Source organism: Rhyacophila brunnea, unplaced genomic scaffold (genome assembly GCF_057557595.1).
Source record: "Rhyacophila brunnea isolate RB1 unplaced genomic scaffold, BYU_Rbru_1.0 scaffold_17, whole genome shotgun sequence".
NCBI classification, from domain to species: Eukaryota; Metazoa; Arthropoda; class Insecta; order Trichoptera; family Rhyacophilidae; genus Rhyacophila; species Rhyacophila brunnea.
In genome coordinates, this window is record NW_028232827.1 from 11,056,130 (window position 1) to 11,081,029 (window position 24,900).

The following is a 24,900-nucleotide window of genomic DNA, read 5'->3' on the forward strand; positions in this document are numbered from 1 at the left end:
GCGCTCCGGTTCGTAATTTTTTTCATTTCGAGCTCTGCAGTCTTTCGGCACGTAAAGCATAAAAAGCAAGGAACACATAATTAAGTTAAATCTGTTCTGTGATAAAAAGATTCGCCACGTTGCAGTCGTAGTAGCTATAACTATAAATAAAACACTTAATTTTGTATAAAATAATTTATAAGCACAGTGGCGTGCGGTCCTTCACCAAAGAGCCAAATTATTTAGAAAATGAATAATAGTTATGAATAAAGTATCAAGAATTTTTATTTTTTCGTAATTACCGGAATGTATTAATAATTTAATTTATAAAAAAACAACTCAAAACGGTACCCAGTATGGTATACAGTGTCCCCATGCTAAGTACTGCTCATGTGTTATAAAATACTCTTTAGTTAGGGCAACACTAAGTAGTACAGATCTGATTTTTTTGTTCTTGTGATGGCAGCCCTGAGCCCGAAATCAACCGTTTAATTTTAATTCAATTCAAATCAAAAAAAATATGCAGCTGAGCTTGACCGATTTTATGCGCATTTAACGTAATTTCATAACAATAATATCTGGAAATTAAAAGATTTTTGTGAAATTAAAGATGGAAAACAGCAAATGGAATAATATAATCATACGTTGGGTGAGTTTTCTCTTTTAGATTTTTATTATTTGATGCTCAACTTATCAAGTGTTGTTGGACAAAGTGTTTTGACATTTTAACTGACTTTTCGTCAGTTATAAAATTATTTTGTGCAAAGCAAAAATAACGGCCGCTTTCGAGGCTATGGGGATTGGTGATTATTCATTGATTTTATTACGGTCGTCACCGACGGTACCTACGCTGAAAATAAATAATAAATCAATTTAGTATTAAATACTACCCAACCCAACTGTTCTTTTGTTTTCGTCCACTTTAATTTCTTATCGGCGTTTACTGCGTTATATGGTTATGGCATCGGTTTTGACTACGGAAATTTATATGGCCTATTTTACTTTTTTTTAGATCAATTGCCTGGCCATCCCGAATATCTCGATTAAACACATCAAACATCTGGACTTGAAAGTGTTCTTCCACCTCGTCAAATATTTGGATAACGCGGAAAACCGGTGGACCGATAGCGTAACGGAGGGGAAACATTTTATCTTGAAGTTTCTCAAACGAGAGTATCCGCACTTCGAGCGGCAGGAGACTTTCGATGACTTCCGAGAGGACGACGCCGTCGTCGTGGCGCTGCTCCTCCTTCACTATTCGTGCGTGAAAACCAGAGGCGGGTCAGTGCGCGGCGCCATGTGCCAAAGGTTGAGCTCGGCGGATCAGAAGTCTATAATGGATTTCGCCAATGATCTGATGAAGCGCGAGAATATAACTGCTGCCATATTGAAAGAAGCCACAAGAGGTATGTGCTCTTATTGCTGATATTGTTTTTATCTGTCCGTTCGGCAGATCATACAATCAATGCATGACAAAGAAATATTCAGGAAGCCGGAAGGCGAATGTAGACCTGGTCAACCTCATACAAGATGGCGGGGGTAGTGAAGTTCGATTTTAAGATCTTGGGTGTCATAAACTGTAGGTAAGTGGCTTTGGACAGACCTGCATGTAGGCAGTTGCTGGATGATAACAAGACACGCATAGGGTTATAATGCCAGGAAGAAGGAAGAAAAGTATGCGATGTTCTTTGATTAATCGCATAACGGCTATCGAAGATCAGATCGATAAATGACAAACTTTGTATACATATTTTGGATTGTTGGGACTGGCTTCCTTATTACTAAAGAGAATAATCAATATTAATGATATTTTAAAAGTTACCTCAGTTTGATAGTATTCAATAAAATGTATCTACAATTATTGTAATTGTACATCCTTAAATCTTGCATGTTATTCATTTTATATGCTTGGCGCCCATCACTCCGTCTCGTAGTTGTGTTTTTATGTATTCCCCGCGTGGGCATACTGCGCCAACCGGTTTCCACATTGTTTAATAGGCAAGCGGGGGTCAAACGCTGCATTTGGCCAGTTCATGCATAAAAAATATTTTGAAAAAATTTATTGAAACATGTTGATTTTGTTGAATTGCAGAGCCTGCATCAGACCTGATGACCTATGAAGAGAGCGTTACATCCGTTTGTTCGCCATGTCTGAACGTGTTGACCTCTCCCCTGTCAGAGATGCCGTCGCCGCAGCCGTTCCCCTCTTCTCCGTCACCAGCCACTACGCCTGCCCACAAAAGGCGACGCTCCCGAAAGCTGCTGAGGCTGGAGGTCGCCCTGGAAACCGAACGCTTTGACCGCAACTACCTTCAGGAGGAGGTCAAGCGACTGGGGCGAAAGATCGATGAAATGGGTTCGTCTTCTATCTTTTGTATGCAAATAGTCTGTCTCTGATGGCAGTTCCCGGAAGCGTTCTCCGGGCTCGGTGTTCATCCCCGGTTCCTCATCAGCTGTCGGAGGGCCAATACACGGGGAAGATTTTTAAATGCTGCGCCGATTTATCCACTAATTGTGTGCCGCCCTTGGAATGAGTTGCAGATGACTGATAACTATTGAGTATGAGAATAATGACATAATTAGACTAAATGGTTGAGTGTGAACATTTTGATCTCGTTTTTTTATTCAGTTGGCACTCATTGGGTCGCGCACTGCTGATCTAGTGAGGAATAGCAAAAATATCTACAAATAATCGGCGCTAACGATTCATCGTTACTACTTTCCTATAATAATAATACTGTTGCATTTTCCCTCAATTTGAACCTTTTTTTTGTATATTTTTGTCAATAGCAAAACTTGAAGCGTCTCATCTCAGTGAAATATCGGAACTACGTGGACGACTCTTCTTGGAATCGGGAGACGGCACGGAGAAATCAGAGGGGGAGTCAGGCGCGGAGGGGGGACCAGTGAGTGGGGAACGCGAGAGGCGGTTGCGTGCTGACGTTCTATCTCTTGAAGGGGATCTACTGCGGCACATGGAGGACCTCGCCCGAGCTGAAGAAGAGAGGGATGTCTTCGCTAAAAAGGTCATTGTTTATTTCAAATTATGAACAAATCCCTAATAGTATCTCTGTCTTTCTGGAGATTGAAAAATATCCTTCTGACTCACCCCTTCTCATGTTCCGCGGGTCGACCCTGGGCAATGAAAGTTTAGGAATTTTTCCGAGAATGAGTCAAGTCATATTCTACGCTAGGGGGCTCGAGGACCACTGTTTGCCCTGCTCGCATTTCGATCTTTATAAATATGCTCGTTTGTCAGTTGGCAGAATCTGAAAGCGGCACGGCTGCTTGGCGATCACGCGCTCTGGAGTCAGAAGGCACACGGGATGCGCTCGAGAGCGGCGCCCAAGTTCTGAAAGCGCAGGCCGCCGCCCTACGAACTGCTCTGGCCGAAGCAGACAGGACGCTGGAGGAGTACCGGCGCCGCGATCGTCTGGATGTCAGCGTTGAATGCGAGGAAGACTCTCTGGCCTCTAAGAAAAGCCTCGATTCTTGTGAGTGGAAAATATATTAATCGCTTGTTGCTTGTTTGGCGTTTCTTGTTCGATATTGTCACATGCCAAAACTTGGAATATATTATTTATAATTTTACATTATCCAAAAATTTAAGCGTGAAATGCGCATGGGGTTTCTGCACAGGTTCGACAGATAAATCAACATAGCGGCTAAAATTTCATTTCATCCATAATTATGTGATTTCATAAATGTTTTACAACAATGTAGCCCATAAAGTACTAAGATGATAGACAGTTATTCGATTATTTAATTGCACATAATATTTCAATTACGAAGAGTAGAAGCTTTCGAGATGTGGCTGTATAGATGCATCCTCAAAATTCTTTGGACTGACCGGGTGACTAATGTAGAAGTTCTCAATCAAATGGGAAAGGACCGAGAAGTTCTGCGTAGTATCAAAACCAGAATACCTACTGCAAGTACCTCGGCCACATTATGAGTGGACAAAAGTATAGCATTCCCCAACTTGTCATCCAAGGAAAGATCAATGGTAAGTGTAGACTCTTGTAGAGCGTAGCAGAGGATGACGCCGTATTTCATGGCTTAAGAACCTCCGTAATTGGTACGAGTGCAGTTCTACTGAACTGTTCCGGGTAACAGATGATAGGGCTAAGATCGCCATCATGGTGGCCGACCTCCGTTAGGGAATGGCACAATAAGAAAAAGAATATTTGAAAATCACTATATATCTTTATTATAGTCGGTACATATCTACCAATAATGTAGTGTGAATGTTGTTTATAGTTTAACCTCAATTTTATAACATATTATGTAGTAGGTATAGATTATTTTAGCATGGATGGACTTTCCACTTAGTATGGGGTCTAGGACGATTTGGCACCGGACAATTGGACGCCACGGAATTCGAAAATAAATAGACGTTAGGTACTTACAGGTACTTTAAAAAAAATATTCAATATTATTATTTATACTTCAATGATTATATTATGATTTAATAGTTGGTAAGAATGTAAATATGCAGACGTAAACAATGATTTAATCGTGCATACGTTTAAGTTCCAACGAAAAAAAAAATTTTTATTTAATATAAAGCCTTAGGCATGGTAATTCTCAATCCGCGATAAAGAATACATTATGTTAAGAGTAAAATTAATTCAAACTACTAAGTAGTAGATAGAAACTGATTAAAATACCTCGTCTACACGTGTCTACGACAGTGCGGCGTCCAATTGTCCGGAGGCCAGTCGTCCCATTCCCTTAGTATGTACATGTACTGTAAAAACCACCTGTTCAACGACACAACAGGCTTACCTCTCATAGATCAATTTGCATTCTGAATAAAAAATATATTGTAATACATTTAAATGACAAACCCGTGAGTACCTGACTGCTTTTTCTACTTCCATTATTCTTTCAAATTATTAGGTCCTCAGATGAAATAACACAGGATCGGGACACTTATTTATAAAAATAAAGCAGTGACCCTCTGTTTTTTACTTACAATATGTAGTGTCAGCATTTATTATAAAATATCCCCAATTTTTTTTTTTAATTTGTTTTCGTCGAGATGACACTACGGAACTGGGTTATCATAGTCCGGCGATCTGTTTCAGCATTCAGCGGCCCTCCGGAAGACTTGGCCAAGGCTGTGATTGACGTTCAGCTGAAAGAGCAAATCAATCTAAACAAGGCGATGGTGAGGGAGACGGAACGCCTCGACCGAGAGAAACAAAATATGGCCGTCGAATTGAATGCGTCTATGCTGCAAATCGAATCCCTTCGACAAAGGGGAGCAGAGCTCTCGTCGGAGAAAGAATGGCTAGCATCGGAGGTGAGTTTGGTTTTGTCGCTCTACAGAAGACACAGTTTTATCAGAATAACCAGGGCCCTTCAGAGAAAACGTGGACAACCAGTATTTTTGAGGCCCTCCACTTTGATTTTAGTCACTAGTTAGTTGCTCTCGACTCATTATTGATCATAATAGAATTTTTTTTATTTTTTACATCGAATGGTCTTTCTCCTTCTACACTTCTACACTCATAGTACCTAATGGTGAATAAATCTAAAATTGATATATTTTGTAAAACATTGAGATTTGCTATATTATTATGCATCGCAGCAGAGTTGATAATTGAGGCCCATGAAATGGTGAGGCCTGGCGCAGGCTACCCCTCCTGCCCCCTCCTCTGTTGAAATGGCCCAAATATAACTATTTAATATCGCCTCCCAGAAGTTGTTGGCTCTGAAAAAGTCATTCATTTCAATCGAGATTCTTTCACAGTTAGAATCATTTTTGTTTAATTTCCAAAAAACATTTTGCCTCTGTGGTAGTAATCGACACAAATCTATACATTTTAAATAATGTAATATGGGTTTTACAATTGCATGGATTTATTGTTACGAATATGAACCATACACAATCAGCATTTTAGTGTGTAAATCATTGTTGTCATGAAAATTTTATTTGTAAGCTCTTGCTGCTAGTTAAACCATGCACGTGAACAGGCGCTATTATGTAAACACATACTGTCTTGGTCACTTTAAAATGCATGTATAAAATGCACTTGAGTTGGATGTTCAATCTATATCATCTAGGGTTCATATTGATGACAAAAAATTCATGCACGTGTAAAGCTCCTATAATGTCTCATGAGGAAGTAAAAATATGACAAATTTTTTTGGAATGCATAAAAAAAATGTGCTCCCAATAGGTTTAAATAGAACCCCCCCCAGTTAACACGACTTTTGTAGTAAATGAGCTCTACTATTAGCCATAATTTTGTTTACTTATGAATTCGCCCTGCATATCTAGTCAACAATGATTAATCCCAAATTATCTTATGTTGATCTGCATATATACCTATATTTTTAAACCATTATTGTATATATGTGACTTGTTTCAGGTTCAAAACTTAGAAGTGGCAATTCAAAATCTGAACCGAGACATGTCCGCCCAATCTGATGCCCTCCGAAACCAATCAGAGGATAATAAACAATTAGAAGTAAAATTGGGTGAACGCTCAACCGCCCTGGCCGATACTCAATTACACGTGAAGAAACTGGAGCAAGAAATGTGCGAACTGAAATCGGAATTCCTCAAAACAGACAATGATAAAAAACAATTGGAAGTAGAATCAGTTGAACGCTCTACCGCCCTGGTCGATTGTCAATTACATGTCAATAAATTAGAGCTAGAAATGTGTGACCTGAAATCCGAATACCTCAAAACAGACAGCGATAAAAAACAATTGGAAGTAGAATCGGTTGAACGCTCAACTGTACTGGCCGTTACTCAATTACACGTGAAGAAACTGGAGCAAGACATGTGCAACCTAAAATCGGAATTCCTCAAGACATGCGGCGATAAAAAAGAATTGGAAGTAGAATTGGGTGAACGTTCAACCGTTCTGGCCGACACTCAATTACACGTGAAAACACTGGAGCAAGAAATGTGCGACTTGAAATCGGAATTCCTCAAGACAGACAGCGATAAAAAACAATTGGAAGTGGAATTAGATGATCGTTCAACCGCCCTGGTTGATTGTCAATTACATGTCAATAAATTGGAGCTAGAAATATGCGATCTGAAATCGGAATTCATCAAGACAGGCGGTGATAAAAAACAATTGGAAGTAGAATTGGGTGAACGTTCAACCGTTCTGGCCGATACTCAATTACACGTGAAGAAACTGGAGCAAGAAATATGTGACCTGAAATCGAAATTCCTCAAAATAGATAATGATAAAAAACAATTGGAAGTAGAATCGGTTGAACGCTCAACCGTTCTGGCCGACACTCAATTACACGTGAAGAAACTAGAGCAAGAAATGTGCGAACTGAAATCGGAATACCTCAAAATAGACAATGATAAAAAACAATTGGAAGTAGAATTGATTGAACGCTCAACCGTTCTGGCCGACACTCAATTACACGTGAAGAAACTAGAGCAAGAAATGTGCGACCTAAAATCAAAATTCCTCAAAATAGACAATGATAAAAAACAATTGGAAGTAGCGTCGGTTGAACGCTCAACTGTTCTGGCCGATACTCAACTACACGTGAAGAAACTGGAGCAAGAAATGTGCGACTTGAAATCGGAATTCCTCAAAACAGACAGCGATAAAAAACAATTGGAAGTGGAATTAGGTGATCGTTCAACCGCCCTGGTTGATTGTCAATTACATGTCAATAAATTGGAGCTAGAAATATGCGATCTGAAATCGGAATACATCAAGACAGGCGGCGATAAAAAACAATTGGAAGTAGAATTGGGTGAACGTTCAACCGTTCTGGCCGATACTCAATTACACGTGAAGAAACTGGAGCAAGAAATATGTGACCTGAATTCGAAATTCCTCAAAATAGATAATGATAAAAAACAATTGGAAGTAGAATCGGTTGAACGCTCAACCGTTCTGGCCAACACTCAATTACACGTGAAAAAACAAGAGCAAGAAATGTGCGACCTGAAATCGGAATACCTCAAAATAGACAATGATAAAAAACAATTGGAAGTAGAATTGGTTGAACGCTCAACCGTTCTGGCCGACACTCAATTACACGTGAAGAAACTAGAGCAAGAAATGTGCGACCTAAAATCAAAATTCCTCAAAATAGACAATGATAAAAAACAATTGGAAGTAGAATCAGTTGAACGCTCAACTGTTCTGGCCGATACTCAATTACAGGTGAAGAAACTGGAGCAAGAAATGTGCGACTTGAAATCGGAATTCCTCAAAACAGACAGCGATAAAAAACAATTGGAAGTGGAATTAGGTGATCGTTCAACCGCCCTGGTTGATTGTCAATTACATTTCAATAAATTGGAGCTAGAAATATGCGATCTGAAATCGGAATTCATCAAGACAGGCGGCGATAAAAAACAATTGGAAGTAGAATTGGGTGAACGTTCAACCGTTCTGGCCGATACTCAATTACACGTGAAGAAACTGGAGCAAGAAATATGTGACCTGAATTCGAAATTCCTCAAAATAGATAATGATAAAAAACAATTGGAAGTAGAATCGGTTGAACGCTCAACTGTACTGGCCGTTACTCAATTACACGTGAAGAAACTGGAGCAAGACATGTGCAACCTAAAATCGGAATTCCTCAAGACATGCGGCGATAAAAAAGAATTGGAAGTAGAATTGGGTGAACGTTCAACCGTTCTGGCCGACACTCAATTACACGTGAAAACACTGGAGCAAGAAATGTGCGACTTGAAATCGGAATTCCTCAAGACAGACAGCGATAAAAAACAATTGGAAGTGGAATTAGATGATCGTTCAACCGCCCTGGTTGATTGTCAATTACATGTCAATAAATTGGAGCTAGAAATATGCGATCTGAAATCGGAATTCATCAAGACAGGCGGTGATAAAAAACAATTGGAAGTAGAATTGGGTGAACGTTCAACCGTTCTGGCCGATACTCAATTACACGTGAAGAAACTGGAGCAAGAAATATGTGACCTGAAATCGAAATTCCTCAAAATAGATAATGATAAAAAACAATTGGAAGTAGAATCGGTTGAACGCTCAACCGTTCTGGCCGACACTCAATTACACGTGAAGAAACTAGAGCAAGAAATGTGCGAACTGAAATCGGAATACCTCAAAATAGACAATGATAAAAAACAATTGGAAGTAGAATTGATTGAACGCTCAACCGTTCTGGCCGACACTCAATTACACGTGAAGAAACTAGAGCAAGAAATGTGCGACCTAAAATCAAAATTCCTCAAAATAGACAATGATAAAAAACAATTGGAAGTAGCGTCGGTTGAACGCTCAACTGTTCTGGCCGATACTCAACTACACGTGAAGAAACTGGAGCAAGAAATGTGCGACTTGAAATCGGAATTCCTCAAAACAGACAGCGATAAAAAACAATTGGAAGTGGAATTAGGTGATCGTTCAACCGCCCTGGTTGATTGTCAATTACATGTCAATAAATTGGAGCTAGAAATATGCGATCTGAAATCGGAATACATCAAGACAGGCGGCGATAAAAAACAATTGGAAGTAGAATTGGGTGAACGTTCAACCGTTCTGGCCGATACTCAATTACACGTGAAGAAACTGGAGCAAGAAATATGTGACCTGAATTCGAAATTCCTCAAAATAGATAATGATAAAAAACAATTGGAAGTAGAATCGGTTGAACGCTCAACCGTTCTGGCCAACACTCAATTACACGTGAAAAAACAAGAGCAAGAAATGTGCGACCTGAAATCGGAATACCTCAAAATAGACAATGATAAAAAACAATTGGAAGTAGAATTGGTTGAACGCTCAACCGTTCTGGCCGACACTCAATTACACGTGAAGAAACTAGAGCAAGAAATGTGCGACCTAAAATCAAAATTCCTCAAAATAGACAATGATAAAAAACAATTGGAAGTAGAATCAGTTGAACGCTCAACTGTTCTGGCCGATACTCAATTACACGTGAAGAAACTGGAGCAAGAAATGTGCGACTTGAAATTGGAATTCCTCAAAACAGACAGCGATAAAAAACAATTGGAAGTGGAATTAGGTGATCGTTCAACCGCCCTGGTTGATTGTCAATTACATGTCAATAAATTGGAGCTAGAAATATGCGATCTGAAATCGGAATTCATCAAGACAGGCGGCGATAAAAAACAATTGGAAGTAGAATTGGGTGAACGTTCAACCGTTCTGGCCGATACTCAATTACACGTGAAAAAACTGGAGCAAGAAATATGTGACCTGAAATCGAAATTCCTCAAAATAGATAATGATAAAAAACAATTGGAAGTAGAATCGGTTGAAAGCTCAACCGTTCTGGCCGACACTCAATTACACGTGAAAAAACAAGAGCAAGAAATGTGCGACCTGAAATCGGAATACCTCAAGACAGACAGCAATAAAAAACAATTGGAAGTAGAATTGGTTGAACGTTCAACCGTTCTGGCCGATACCCAATTACACGTGAAGAAATTGGAGCAAGATGGATTAATTCTGAATGAAGAAATTGAAAAGCACAAAGCGAGCGCTGCGAAGATTGCAGAACGGATGATAGCCAAAGATTGCCAGATAGACGAATTATCACAGCGCGTGGCCGCAGTGGAAGAGCTCAATCGTTCTCTCAGTGGAAAATTGGCTGATGTCAACACTCTCAACCGGATGCAGGTTCTAGATTTTAATCGGAAAGATGAAGCAAGTCGACGAAAAATAGAATTTCAAAAACGCACTAACAAAAATAAACAACTAAACAAGTTGAAAAAACAAAAGATAGCATGTGAAACCAACATGGAAAAATGTAAAACTGTTTTGGAAAACTTGGAAGTCATGCAAAATGCCAATAGAGAAAAAACGGAGAAGATAGAGATGCAGAGGATCCCAGGAATACAACATTTACAGCGATGTCTGGAGTCCAACAGATTGAACTGTCAGGAGAAAGAGCGAGAGACGGGAGTTCTTTGCACTCGACTGACGGAGCTCGAGCAATCCAAAGAGTCTGACGAAACTGTCATCGACCGATTGCGATCTGAGTGCTCTGATAGTAAAGTACAAAACGGCCTACTGGAGAATCAAATCTATGAATTACAAAAAATTTGTAATTCCACCATAGCTGAATTGAACTTTACAAGATGCCAACTGAACGTTGCCAATGACAACATTAAGAATTTGATTGAAGAAAAGGACAAATTTGAAGCGGAACGCAAAATTTACATGAAAGAATCGGAAGACAGTTGTAAAAAGATAAATGAAGAAATCGACAGTTTGCTAAGTAAAAATATCAATTTGGTAGATGAGTTGTCCGAATTGCATGTGGATATTAATCAACATAAAAATGTTACCGACGTCAATAGCAAAATTGAATCGAAATTTAACGTGAGTACTCAAACAGAAACCATATATGAAAATAAAAAAATAGTGGCAACAAAAGAAAAGTTTAGCAAAAAATTGTCTGAAATTATTTTACAAGTCGGACAGATGCAAGTGCAAACCGTTGACACTGCTCAGATCGATCAGCTGGTCGATGGAAAAGCCCAATTATTGGAAAACATTAACATTTGTCTTAGTGACCCATTAAAACCGTTTGATGAAAATACCAACCCCAATAACGGGGAAATGAAAAATTTTGAGTCTAACATTGCACAAATTCAAAACACTATCGAGAGCCGATCGGCGAACGTTGACGTTGACACTTTCACCGAAAAAGAGAATATCCAAATAAAACTACTAGAAATAGACAACTTGAAGAGTGAAATTGACTCTCAAAATATAAGGCTGAAACAGTTCGAGGAATCTGCTTCAGAGACAAAGTTTCAAATGGAGACTTTGATCCGAGAAAAAATTGAACTGGAGACCATCATAGATAATATAAAAATTGACTGTTTCGAAGACGAGCATTCCACCGCTGACGATCTCTCTTACGATGAGGATTCGGGAGAAACAGATCTGCAAATCAAATTCTCAGACAGTTCTTACCGACATCAGGATTCCATCAATGGAGACAATAATAGTATTAAATCAAAATTGCTCCAATTATGCCACTCCACGGAGATGATATCTAAAACTTGCGCGAGGAATATCCTCGAAAAAGATGACACCATTTTGAATTTAAGAGCTGCATGCGATGATGTCAAAGATGAAAACGCTCGACTCGAACTTTCCAATACTCTTCTTCGACAAAAACTTGAATCTAAAAATATTCTTCTCAAAGAGAAACGGGACAAAGATTTGGACCAATGTGGGTGCAAAAATGTATTTGACCGCGTTGAAAGTCTTTGTGGGGTCATTAAAATTAATGATAACATTGAAAAGAAAACAGAAACAGCCATCGTCCGAGAGGGTTTCCAGAACAATTTTGATAATTCGGATACCGTCTCTTCAACTACGAAACCGAACGTTTCTGGAGGGGTGCTTGGCAAAAAAGCGATTGAATATTTGCAAAAGTTGGTTAGCATGACCTGCGAAGCCAAGTCTAAATTGAGGGACGCTCTCGACATCCAGAAAGGCAACTTCGCACAACTCGCCAGACTTAGGAAGGCGTCAGTGCTGCTCGACGACGGGATCGTCGCCTGTGTGGCTGATCAGACAGCACTGGAGGAAGTATCACTGAAGAAATGTCAATTGGAAACCGACATTGCCCGCATCGAACATTCCAATATGGAAATGTCATCGATCATAATGGAGTACACTGAGAATCTTTTCAAGTGGACCATCGACGGGGTGCAAACCGTCATCGAGAAAGACGAGAGAGATACAACCCTGGACGGATTGGATGTTAGTGAATATCCCAGTTTCATCGTGAACAACGTTTTCGATGGAAACCTTTTAGAAAATTTGGATGACAATATTTCTAACATTGAAAGGTTTGCTAAAACATTACACAAACCCGATCGAGATGAACTGGCGCCGAACAGAGAGGGTGTGTCCGTGTACGTGTGTCTTCTTGAAACAGTGGAAAATTATAACGTTCTAAGAAGCAAATCGGCCGCACACGAAGAGAAGCTTGCATCTCTGGACGCTCGCGTCAAAGACTTGAAAGGGGAAAATCATAAATTGTCTGCTGCCAACGAGGAAGCCCGTGTGGAATTGGCGGGCTTGAGGATCGCTCTGAAAAAAATGGAGAAGTCAAATAATGAAATGGCGATGATGAACGAGGAATTGAAGACGGCGGATGAAATGGAAAAGAACCTGCACATCGAAGAGCGTCAGCACTACAGCAAAATAATAGCTGAAAATGTTGAGCTGAAGGAAAGACTGCGTGCAGAGGGGGAAGCAGTTCGGCAATTGTTGGCCGAGCGTCGGGAGCAGCGCCCCGAACCCGATGCCGATCGAATCGTGGCAGACTTGAAGAACCAGTACGAAGACAAACTGACCAGGATGAAACAAAAAATGGTGAGTGTGTCCCCCATTCTGGGCATAGTGCTGATCTATCAACTTGTTTGGTGGCTGTTTTTAACTCTTCACAATAAATAAAATAGTGGGATTGAATCATAATTATTAATATTTTTATCAGTAATACTACCCTACCCGAGAGCGTATTACCAAACCCTCGAAATATGCTCGCCAAAAATTACATTGACATTGACACGGCTGCGATAACTCCCCTGCCCGGCTGGTGTGTAAATAGGGTTTGGCAATACGCCATTCTGGTAGGGTTTTCAATTTATAACTGTTTTTATTGTCCTGGCAAAATTCATCTTCAAAAAAATAAAATGGACTTATGGGACAGTATAATTCTGTTTGTATTGTGAAAATGTTTAGTGTTCATGTTCACTCGCAGAGGTGTTTGATACGACAGCAAATAAATTATAGGATTTCCGAGAATGATGAGAAAATCGATCTGCATAATATTATATTACATATCGTCACCGTTCAGGCAAAAGTCACCAACCCTAAAAACATAGTTTTGAGATATCGCAATTTGAAAGTTTGAAAATGCAGGAAAAATCAGATTTTGGTGTTTTTAAGGTTTTATCTACATTAAATTATTTTCTCATGTCTTCTTAATAATTTCTTTAAGGTAATTTTACTTTTTGATGCTAATTAAAACATCTGGAAGGTTTTGAAGGAGGCAAGGTAGCTCAATTATGGTTTGGTGACTTTTGCTTGTTAATAATCTGAACAATGTTAGCCAAAAGAAGGATCAGTAAAACTCACCATCCATAGTATAGTGACTTTTGCTTGTATATTTATAACGAAGTATTTTTTTTTTGTATAGTCAATAATGTCTATTCACCCATAATGACTTTTGCTTGTTAAGATTTTATCGAAAGTCATTTAGTGAAAAACAAATAATTCAGATTTAAGCAAAATTTTACTAACTAATGTACTGTGGTGAGTTTTGCATCTTAAAGAATATAATTTTACGCTTCGGGTGACATACTCAACTCAAAACTGCCATTTTCAGGGTTGGTGACTTTTGCCTGAACGGTGACGATATATACTTTAATGAAACATCAAAATGAAGAGTAATATGTAACGAGAAGTCAAACTTTACTAACAATTTTGAACAATACACCTTTCCCTTACCATTGTCACATGTTTAATTGGTCAAAGTACAGTAACACCGGTGATTAAATTCAATAAGCGAGACGTACATACCGGTATGCTCCGTCTTTTCTTTTAGACAATGAATCGTCTTTGTGTAAAAGTTAAGATAAAACATGCCGCACTTGGAATATTATCAGGCATGTCTTACGGTCACGTGTGCATATGATTGCATCTTGATGATGATCATGCACCGACTATATTCCACGACAACAAAATAATAATCATTATGTAATATGTGTTAACTAGTTTTAAAGCATTCGATTTATGTAATTTGTCATTAAATGACTCAATCTTGCGATAAAATTGGCAACCTTTTAAATGTGCAATGTGAATAAATTCTTATTTAAGAGACCTTAACCAAATTGATGTGCAATGTACATTGAGATTTTAATTAGGTACAGAATAATATAATATATTATATTAAATAGAGATAAAAAAGAAATGTATTTTTTTATGTGTCTACAATAAAAAATTATATTCTTCAAAAGTGCACTTTTATTCCATAAATACATACATCATTCAATTTCCTTCATGGCTTCATGGCATGTTAAATATATTATACCTACAATATTTATTAGCTTCAGATTTTTTTTTATGATGTGATGGAATTATGCATGGTGTTTTTTGTTCAAAAAATAGTCTTCGCATCTTCCAGTGTCGAAAGAGAACTTTTGTGTCTGACACCCGCAATCTTGGCAATACATAAAAAAAGAATACATTTTTTTATATATCTACATTGAAACTAAAAAAATGTCAACATTTTGTGAGCAATTTCTGTGTAGGAAACGTCCCTTGAGATTTTTTTTTTTTTTTTGGCTGATTAATCGGTCATGCTGTAATCTGATCTTAAATATTATAATGTTGAGTTTACAAAACTCTAGGCTTGCACTCAAAAAAGAAAGTATTCCAATCATTATTTGAAAGAAACTATAATTATTATTAGGTATTGAAAGAAATAAACGTCAATTTTTTTAGTACTCACTCCAATGTGATAATGCTGTAAGACGAACCCGGTCTCAGGGTTATAATGTAAATGTGTACAGATACAGGTACTAAAAATATTAACCTACGTAATTTGTGTTATCTATTTCATTGTCATGTCTTTCCATCAAGAAAATAGTAAGAGTAAAAAATATATAAACTCTGATGACTTCGGATTTAGTACAATAAAAATTAGTTTTGCAAAATCAGGGTTTTACTGGACATTTTAACATTATACAAAAATATGTACCTACATATAAAATAAAGTCACGGAGCTCAATTATAGTGTTGTAGTAGTAGAAAAGAAAGTAAACACTAAGGCGTAGAGAAAGTCACATTGATGTATTGTGACCAGCGGCGGCTGGTCTAACATCATACAAGTGCACTGCACTGCTTGCATTGCTATGAAACATCGTTCAACATCGTAAATCATATTTTTTCTTCATAGGTTTTTAATATTATCGCTCACTTATTGTAATGCAAACCATAAACCGATGTGCCCATATTGTCAATAGGCGATAATACAGTCACTATGCACCGTATACATCATCCTCACTGAAATCATTTGCGCCCGGGCAATATATTTAGTTTACTTAAAATGAACCCAAAGCTTAGTATGAACTAAAGCCATTAAAAAACAACTTAAACCGTGCTAATAGTTTTCGCCATGCGTAAGTTCCAGAATATCGTGCGTCGACCGGGTAAAATGACATCATATTGGTCTGAGTAGAGAGCAGTTACAAATTTGAATTATGGTTTGTTATTATAGACGCCGTAGCTTACTGTTCACGGTCAAATTATGTTTAGTATCATATTTAGCAATCTCCTATGTAAAATGCCTGTAAAACTGAAAACAATAGAATTCATTATATAATATAGAAAATTATTAATTCTCATGAATTCTAGTGATGAGCTAATAAATCGTCATACTATTATACAAAGTGCAGTTTCATAATAATCATTATTCATACAGTGTACAAATTGCTAAAGATACCTAATGTACTTATATAGAATAAGATGGCTTCCGTTAAAATTACGAGGTATTTATCTACTATAAGAGATACAATCGTTTCTTAAAACTAATCCAATAAAGATTTAAGTAACTCGTATCATGTTTTATTAAAAATATGAAATATACAGGTAATTTCCCAAATGTCAATAACCTTTTGTCAAATCAAAAACAACGCCGAATTGATTTAATTTTTCAATAAGGTAAGTTTCCAGCACACCCTCAAAAATTACAATCCAAAAAATCACCGACCGCCACTGATTGTGACCTAACTGGGAATTGAACTCGGAGCCCTCAGATGAGAAGTCAGTGCCTTATGCACCGGACTACGGCAATCTGTACCTGAGAACCGGTGCATCGTATAACCAAATACAACACTAGAGGGAAAACACTATTTTAGATTTTTCAGCCATTTAATAACTGTGGGCTTGCTTTTTGATTTTAAAAATTTTTTTAATTTTTTTAAAAATTTCTGAAAGAATATGATATTTTAGGTACAATATATTTTGGACTCAAATCATTTTCTACATAATCAATCATACACACGACATGGACATGCTGGCTCTGATGTACAGATTATTGTCTTTGTAGGACAGAAGTAACCTAGTTAGAAAAATATAGTCGTTAAAATATAAACGATAAATAAATATTATCAAAACAATTTTACATAATACAAAATAGAGGTGGGCCTCGACTTTTGCACGTAATTGGTTTCTGAAAATGTGTTTGAATGTTCGTAGAGAGAACATCAAAAAGTGTACTTTAAAATATTTATTTACCAATGGTTATAATAAAGTTAACGAGGCGTATTAGCAATCAGGTGTTTTCTTTATAAACTTGTCAAGAGATAGTTGAATACCACACTTTTACGGTGACGGCGAGCCAGTGATGTCCCTAGACAAAATGCCGCCCCAGTATACAGTATTTTTATCATCCGTGCACGTGTCGTTTCTGGTCACCATGTATGTCGAAGGGTAACGGAAGTAAACTAAACATCGCGATTCCGACAACGGTCTTGATAAACCTTTTATGTTAATTAATACATTTTGTTTCAAACCAGTGAGAAAGATATTTCCGTTATTACTAAATTTAGGTAAGTAGCTATTTCTATATTGTATAGTACCAAATGATTTTCCTCGATTTGCCGCCCCCAAGCGACGCTAAATCTGCGACTGCATGGAAGCGCATTTTGTATTAGCAACAAAAATCTAAATTTTAAGAAATGTTGAAAAGTCGAGGGCCACCTGCAGGGCAAAGAGGGCAATCTTTGACGATCTGCAATATCTTGAATCATAGTTGAATACAATGTCAATAGGCTATTTTAATATTATTTATTTACTGTTGGTTCTCGCTGGAAAAAAACTACATAATAATATATTATGTATAATGAAATTCACCGGCTGAGAGTATGGTTTCTGCATAAATTCAGTCAACATTTTTATTTTATTTAGATTATTACTTTTATTAATTTTATTTAGAATTCAATCGGTGATTTAGATTCTTTGTCCAAAAGAGTAGAGTGATGGCCATATTTCAATTTGTCAGTAACCACACTGACTCCTGACAACTACACCGGTCAATTTGCGACTGGACGTGGTGCGGTGGCTTTGCCTTGTCACCCGACCGACATGTCTACGTGGCGGATGAGTACGGGATGCAAACCGCATCCTTTGGCAAAGTTTTTAAATGTGTACCCAAAGGGAAGAGTCGCTCGAGTCAGTACGACCGGCTGTCGGGCTGTCCGTTACGAAGGCCAATTTTATTGATTTAAAAAAAATTCCGGCGTATTGTGAAAGTGAAGTTTTCTTCACTCAGATCTTTCGACAATTTCATAGTAGCTTTTGATTTACTGTTATTAATTTTTGTCTGTTCTCCGCGCTTCTCTCTCCCGTGGGTTCTCTCAACTCAGAGGCTGTCCATAGACTGAAACCGCATTTGGTTTTCATCTGTGTGCCATACCAAAATTATGATTTCTGTTCATGGAAATATATTTTCACTAAGTATATGAGCATATCTCTATGTATACAATATTATATAAACGTATACAGTAAGATTTATATACTAAAATATATTACCATGAATAGAAATCAATGCGTTTAGTATGGTACACGGTGCAAAACTGTATACGGTTTCCGTCTATAGATGGTCTCTTAAAGTCATGTAAACTCGAGTGCGTGACGACCTGTCTTGTGTAACTGCTACTGAGACATCCGGGCATATACAACCGATGATGCTTCACATTCAAACGTAAGGCCTCATGATAATATGCCTGATTAAAATCAGTTGTGTTTCGGGGCGGGTTAGTTTTTCAGTAATTTAAGCAACCCCTGTTCAGAGGGGGAAAGGAGAAGTTGTCGAAAATTTAGGTTTAGTCAAGGTTTGAATGTGGAACCTTATTGATTATTTTATTGGTTTCTTTTGTCATTTTTTGATTTAATAATTTTAATATCCATTGGAAACACTTGTTTGGTCAGAGGCACTTTTGGAGAGAGCCTCACTTGGGACCATATCTCTAAGACCTAAATGAACAAAAGCCATCTTAAATGATGTTACAACTATGTGGATTGAGTTCCATATTATATTTTGTTTTATTTTCGTTACGATGGCCGAGCGGTTATGGGTCAGGCGTATGTCATAGGTCCCATGAATCTCGGGTCTGGCAAAAATTCACATGTTGTTTTTCAATGTGTGTTTGGATCCAGAGTATGGATCTAATAGGTTGAGCATGTGGCTAACATTCATTTCTCATAAAAATAAAAATCTGTTCATACAACCTCCACTTTATGGAGGCCCATATGGTCTTAGGATCGAACATGGTAAAAAAAATATTCTTATGTATCGGTAATTTATTCACAATACTGGCATGCCATTCTCGCAGAGGCCAATAGACCAAAATCTTTTATCCTTCACAGAAACAATTGTACCAAGATCAAATAGCCGTCTATTCGGAGAAACAGAAGGAGGAAACAGCGGGTCTGGAGGCTCTGTGCAATAAATATACGGCCAAGATAAAAAGCTACGAGGCGCACGTCAACCAGCTCTCCTCCGAAATCTGGAAGATCGGAGAGAAACTTCTCATGGAGAAGAACGAGAAGGACTGGCTGCGGAAGCAGCTTCAAGAGCGCCGTCTCTCTTCTTCTCGCCAATCTTTGAATTCCGTCTCGTCCGCTACTAGTGTGAGTATAACGTTATCATTTTTACATTCATTGTTGTTTGCCTTCCAAATTTAACGTTTCGATGAATTCTCTTCGATGTAGCCAATATTTTGACAACTACTTAAAGTGGATTGTTTTGATTTCGATTCAGCCGGCCGACCTTAAATACTGTATTAAAGTGGAAATTTTAACATTTCACAGTGATATGACAAGCCAAAACAGTGATCGTGACATATTGTTAGATTGCTTGATACTTAATTTTTTATGCCAAAAGAACACCATATTATATTAGTTAAAGTTATTCCATAACAAATACACACTTTTATTTGGTAGGGTGTAAGTGACAGCAATTGGCGAGCAAAAGGGCATTTATTACATTACTACATGAGTACTACTACTTATTGGCTATCCAAAAATATAGCTTTACGTGGCGTGCCTACGGTTATGTCTCACCATACATTTTATTAATGCTGCTTGATAAATTATCAAATATTCAATCCGCCAAGAGACCAAGCTGATTAGAATGCATACATTTTTGGCAATAGGATTTTATATTGTATCCTGTCTCATAGTACAAAAATTCAGATGTACAAGACGTTCATTCGACCGATACTGACCTACGGGTCAGAGTGTTGGACTCTCACCAAAGCCACTGCGTGTGTGTTCGATGTATTTGAGTGAAAGGTGCTGCGTAGGATATATGGGCCCACACTAGAAGAAGAAGAATGGTGTATTTGATATAACCTGGAGCTCTACGATCTCTTTCGATAAGAATGTATCTCCACATTCGTTAAAATTGCTAGACTCCAATGGGCACATCATGTGGAGTGGACTGCCCGACCGCCGAGAGGAATTCCGGTTACCATACCTACCAGTATCGAAACATTGGTGTTAATTATTTTGCTTTTGATACCTACTTAACTAAATTAGCAGTATCAGTACTTTTGTTCTATTCCTGTTATCACCGGCCTTCATCGCACTTAGGTGGAGTTGGCAGACCGTGATAATGTCATGGCCAAAGAAGCGGGGCTGCAGACGTGTTGTCGCGGGCTTGGCTGCTTGGGCTTCGCGTCCGAGGCGATGCCGGCTTTTCGGCGTCCGATGCAAGAGAAGAGATGCTGGCTGGGCTGTCCGGAATGCTTTTAGCTTAGGATGCTTGCTTGGCGCCGACGCGGTATTTTTGGCTGGAGAATTGGAGATGCTGGCTTGGCTTTGTCAGATTGCCGGCGTCATCGCGCTCTCTGTTTTACTGGCGGATTGACTAGTGGCGGCGCGAGCGGCCGTTTGTGACAGGCCGCGTCTGTGTTTTGGCGGAAGCATGGATGAATTCGAATTTTTGAGGAAGCGGGCTCTGCTCGGCCGAGGGTTGCGAGAACCGCGAAGAGTGGATGTAGGCTGTGGTGTTATGGGAAAGTTGATGGTTCGGTCCGCCCTTTGAGGTGGTCTCCTGTGGGAGACCTTCATCCGGTATCACTGTCAATCACCCAGGCGGTCACAGTCATAACCTTATCTGGATTAACAGGCTTATCAGGCACCTATAGTGAAGGATGCGAAACCAACCGATACCTTATCCTAGGTACTCTAGAGATGTCTACGGCTGCCCGCTGACACAAATCACAAGATATTGCGTTTGATTTTGACGCATGTCTCTCGACCCTTCCGCCGTAGGAAGCGTAAGTGCCAGTCGGTGGGGGACGCCTGGACATAAAAAACGCAATGTCTAGTGGTTATGTCAGCGGGTGCGATAGCTGTCGTGTTGAATATCTTCAATTAAGAACTTGTTTTGGATACCGTATTTAGAATTTGCTCAGTGCTTAAAAAATATTCAATATGGTCGACAGCTTCCCGTCTCGAGGGTGAGCTACCAATCGACTACGAGGGTGAGTCACCAGCCGCAGTCCTTCTCCAGAGATAGAGACGGGCAGACCGGACGGCCTTCTTCGCTCGTGCAGTCATCCGCCTCAGCTCATGTGCCTTCGCGTGCATTTAAGGTTCCTCTGTCATCTAAAGTTGGTGAGTTTGAGATTTCAATGTAATATTTTTCTTCTCTGCATCCGTCTGCTATTAGAGATGGGGTTCTGTCGATCCTTTGAGGTGGCTGTTTGCTGTATTGTGAGTGAACCATATTTAAAAGTTTGCCTACCGGGATATTCTTTAATCAATATTTCAATTTTCTTTTATTTTCTCCGAATCCCATAATGCGTAAGTTTCTCAGAAGACATTTTGCGAGGACCACTCGTTTTCTCTGTTTTACCCGTACTCATGGCGTAGGGAAGACCATCACGAATGGTAATGCCCCACCAGAATACACAATATGTCAATTGAAAAAATGACAAGTGAATGTTTTGGGGTTCACCGTTATATAATTAATAAATGTATATATACATCTCGCTCACTAGCACTACCACTTCTCGCGCAGTAACTGGTTATTGAGTCACCCTGTGCACGGCAATTGACAGTCAAAACCAGTGCACGTAATGACGTCGTAACATTTTACAGGTTATAGGTGTTTACACTCACGCGGTTGAAGAATGACTGACTGTTAATAGTAGGCCTGACAAGGATAATGATGTTAGGTGGGTAAGACATTTATATTGTATTGGGTCGCCATAATTGGCCCAACCATATATTATTTTTTTAACACTACAACAGGCTTAGAGGCCCAATGACAGTAGTGTATTTAGTAATAGAAGTGAAACAATCACAAACACCCAGGCTTTGAGAAAATCACATTAATATAATATTGTATCTTCACCGGGATCGAACCTGGAGCTCCCGGATGAAAGGTCAGTGCCTTACGCACTGCACCACGAGAGCCGCCGGTCGGGACGAGCCAGAGTCTGCGTCAGAATGAGAGTGAGGGCAGGTTTTTGATTTTAACACAAAAAGAATTTAAACTTGCAAAGTTTTATTTAGCATCCTTAAAAAACAATATCACAATTACATTTAAAAGAAAGCTAGAATATTCAAGTCGTCATCAGAGTTTGGAGACATAAGTTTCTATTCCGAAGGGAGCTAATGTGTGTCTTTTCGTGGAATTAAAGTAATTGATAAAATTTGAATACCTAGTTTCCTACTGTACTTGTCCGTTTCAGTTCATCAATTGAGATAGTAGGTATTTACTCGGTATACTTCCATTTCAAATGGAAATAACCTTCAACTGGCAAACTAAATTTGTTGAATTTAATATTGTCAGTATTAAACCATCGTAGAATGAAGGAATTGTATTAAAAACTTTTTTCTGGCTCGCAACACTGATGCGAGACATTTTTGTCTCACGACGGCCTTGGCAAATAAATCTCAGAGTACGAAGGTGAAGGTAGCTGGCAATGAGTCATTTTAATCATTAGCCTTAGTAATCCATTTTTCAGCTTCACTTTCATGTAATAAAACCTGTCTGCATAAAGCATAAATCAAGTTTTAACTTCAATCTCATTGGATTTGTGAATACAGAGTCAGGCGGCCTCCACATGTCCGATGAAGAGGGAGAAGTATTCGACAACACCTACCTGCTGGACCTTAAGTCGGGGATATGCGAGCCACGCGCAAATAGCACCGCATGTGATAGCAACAGTGTGCAACCCGACAGACTGTCGGAGCTACAGTGGAGGAACTCCTTGTGCCTGCCGCATATGAAGAGCTCCTATCCTGCTGAGACGCAGTTCAATCACAAGGTCAAGGAGGAAGAGATTAAGGTATCGGCTGTCACATTGTAACACTCAATACATCAAATTTAGGGGTAGGTAGGTAGGTAAATACAAAATGCATTTGACAAGTTTGAAGTATAGACCGATTGAAAATGAGGTAACTTTTAGTATGCCGGTTACACTGACCGGCGTAGTCATGTGATGAAATATATGTTATGAAAAAATAGCACCATAACGTGAGCATTTAAGATTCTCGGAATTGGTATAAATTTCATGGTTAAGTTAACATCCTGACATCCCCTTATTTAACTTATGCATTGGCATTTGACTTGACCTAACTTGCAAATATTATAATAAATTATCACATATAGATAGATGGGAATATGTGGTGGACTGAGATTTGAGAAGGCCGGGTCCCAACCCGGGCTGATATTGTTAATTGCTTAGCCACAGTTCTCTCCCAAATACATTACAAAATTGAGAGTTACGCTAAATGGTTTTTATATTTGAGAGTACCTTCTGACTTCTCACTTTGCTTATTTTCACAGACGGGTGCATTTGACCTGGAAGAAAATGTAATATCTGAAAAGTTGCGACCGAAAAAAGAAGTCGGGCAGACTTCCTACAAGAGACCGGGTCCCCCGACTCCCAGTAAGAACGGCGGGAGATCATCTTTGCAGGTTTATACATTTCTTATGCAATTTTATATGGAATATGGAGTTTAAAAAAATATTCAATAACCTTTGATTTTACAGGGTAACGAGGGGCGAGAGCCACTCAGAGAACAGAATGACAATTTCCCCAAAAAGGCAACGACACCCTCCCGAATAAGGTCTCTCTTCATGGGCAACAGTTCTAGATCCACTTCCAGAGACGAGGTATGTCTCGTCTTTTTGGTATTATTAGCCTCCGCCTTCGTATCCCCGCCCCGACTATCCTGTCTCTTCTTTTATAGACTATTTCAAAGCGATTGAATTATGTTCCGCCTTGTGCAGTCTTCTGACTGTCTGCTATGGAAATATCACTGAAAGACTCGTCGTTTGATTGCTTTTCTAATGTTTACGTCATTATGTTTTCTTACAGAACACATTTGGAACTCCAAAGGGAAGACGACTCAGCATATTTAGAAAACAACGATAATTATTTTTTTTATACTACCATGAAAGAAAGTTCCGGCACAAAAGACAGTCGACATTGAAAGAAATGCTGATATACTCCGGTGTGGATTCCTGAACTTGAAGAGCGGTATCCTCGGAGACTGATGTTTATTGTTGAACAATTAGCGTTATAGATTACTGATTCGGTCATCGTGTAAGGCCGGCATCAGAATGTCGGAAGAATAATACTCATATAGTTTTCTGAATATAGTATAGGTCACAGATACATACATATTTGCAATAATCAGAAGTACACATTGTCGACATTGCTGGTTTTTCGTATTTCACATTATGGAGTGACACGTGAAAGTAAGGGAAAAATTGGATTTCACATACCTATTCACAAACACCGCACGAAGGAAACTGACGGAGGTGTAATAAGATTTAGATGAGTGTTTCACTGCTCTTCTCTAACTGGCATAGTTAAGTATAGTGTAATTCAATTCAAACTTGTGCCGC

The 24,900-nt window shown here is 38.8% G+C and overlaps 1 protein-coding gene across 1 annotated transcript; it reads left to right on the top strand.

Annotated features, from left to right (window-relative positions):
- The first annotated feature begins 485 nt into the window (after positions 1 to 485).
- Positions 486 to 24,546, top strand: LOC147073663 (uncharacterized). The gene is made up of 13 exons (XM_085944669.1): positions 486 to 628; positions 992 to 1,385; positions 2,072 to 2,335; positions 2,770 to 3,005; positions 3,239 to 3,473; positions 5,070 to 5,287; positions 6,360 to 13,334; positions 19,395 to 19,658; positions 21,479 to 21,650; positions 23,091 to 23,332; positions 23,833 to 23,964; positions 24,040 to 24,162; positions 24,451 to 24,546. The coding sequence occupies exons 1-13, from the start codon at positions 590 to 592 to the stop codon at positions 24,544 to 24,546; spliced, it is 9,390 nt and encodes a 3,129-aa protein (XP_085800795.1). The 5' UTR covers positions 486 to 589.
- Positions 24,547 to 24,900: the final 354 nt, after the last annotated feature.

Coding starts and splice junctions, on each gene's coding strand:
- LOC147073663 (XM_085944669.1), top strand. CDS start 590: ATGGAAAACAGCAAATGGAATAATATAATCATACGTTGG. Junction 3,474..5,069: donor TAAGAAAAGCCTCGATTCTT/GTGAGTGGAAAA, acceptor GATCTGTTTCAG/CATTCAGCGGCCCTCCGGAA. Junction 21,651..23,090: donor TCCTCTGTCATCTAAAGTTG/GTGAGTTTGAGA, acceptor TTGTGAATACAG/AGTCAGGCGGCCTCCACATG.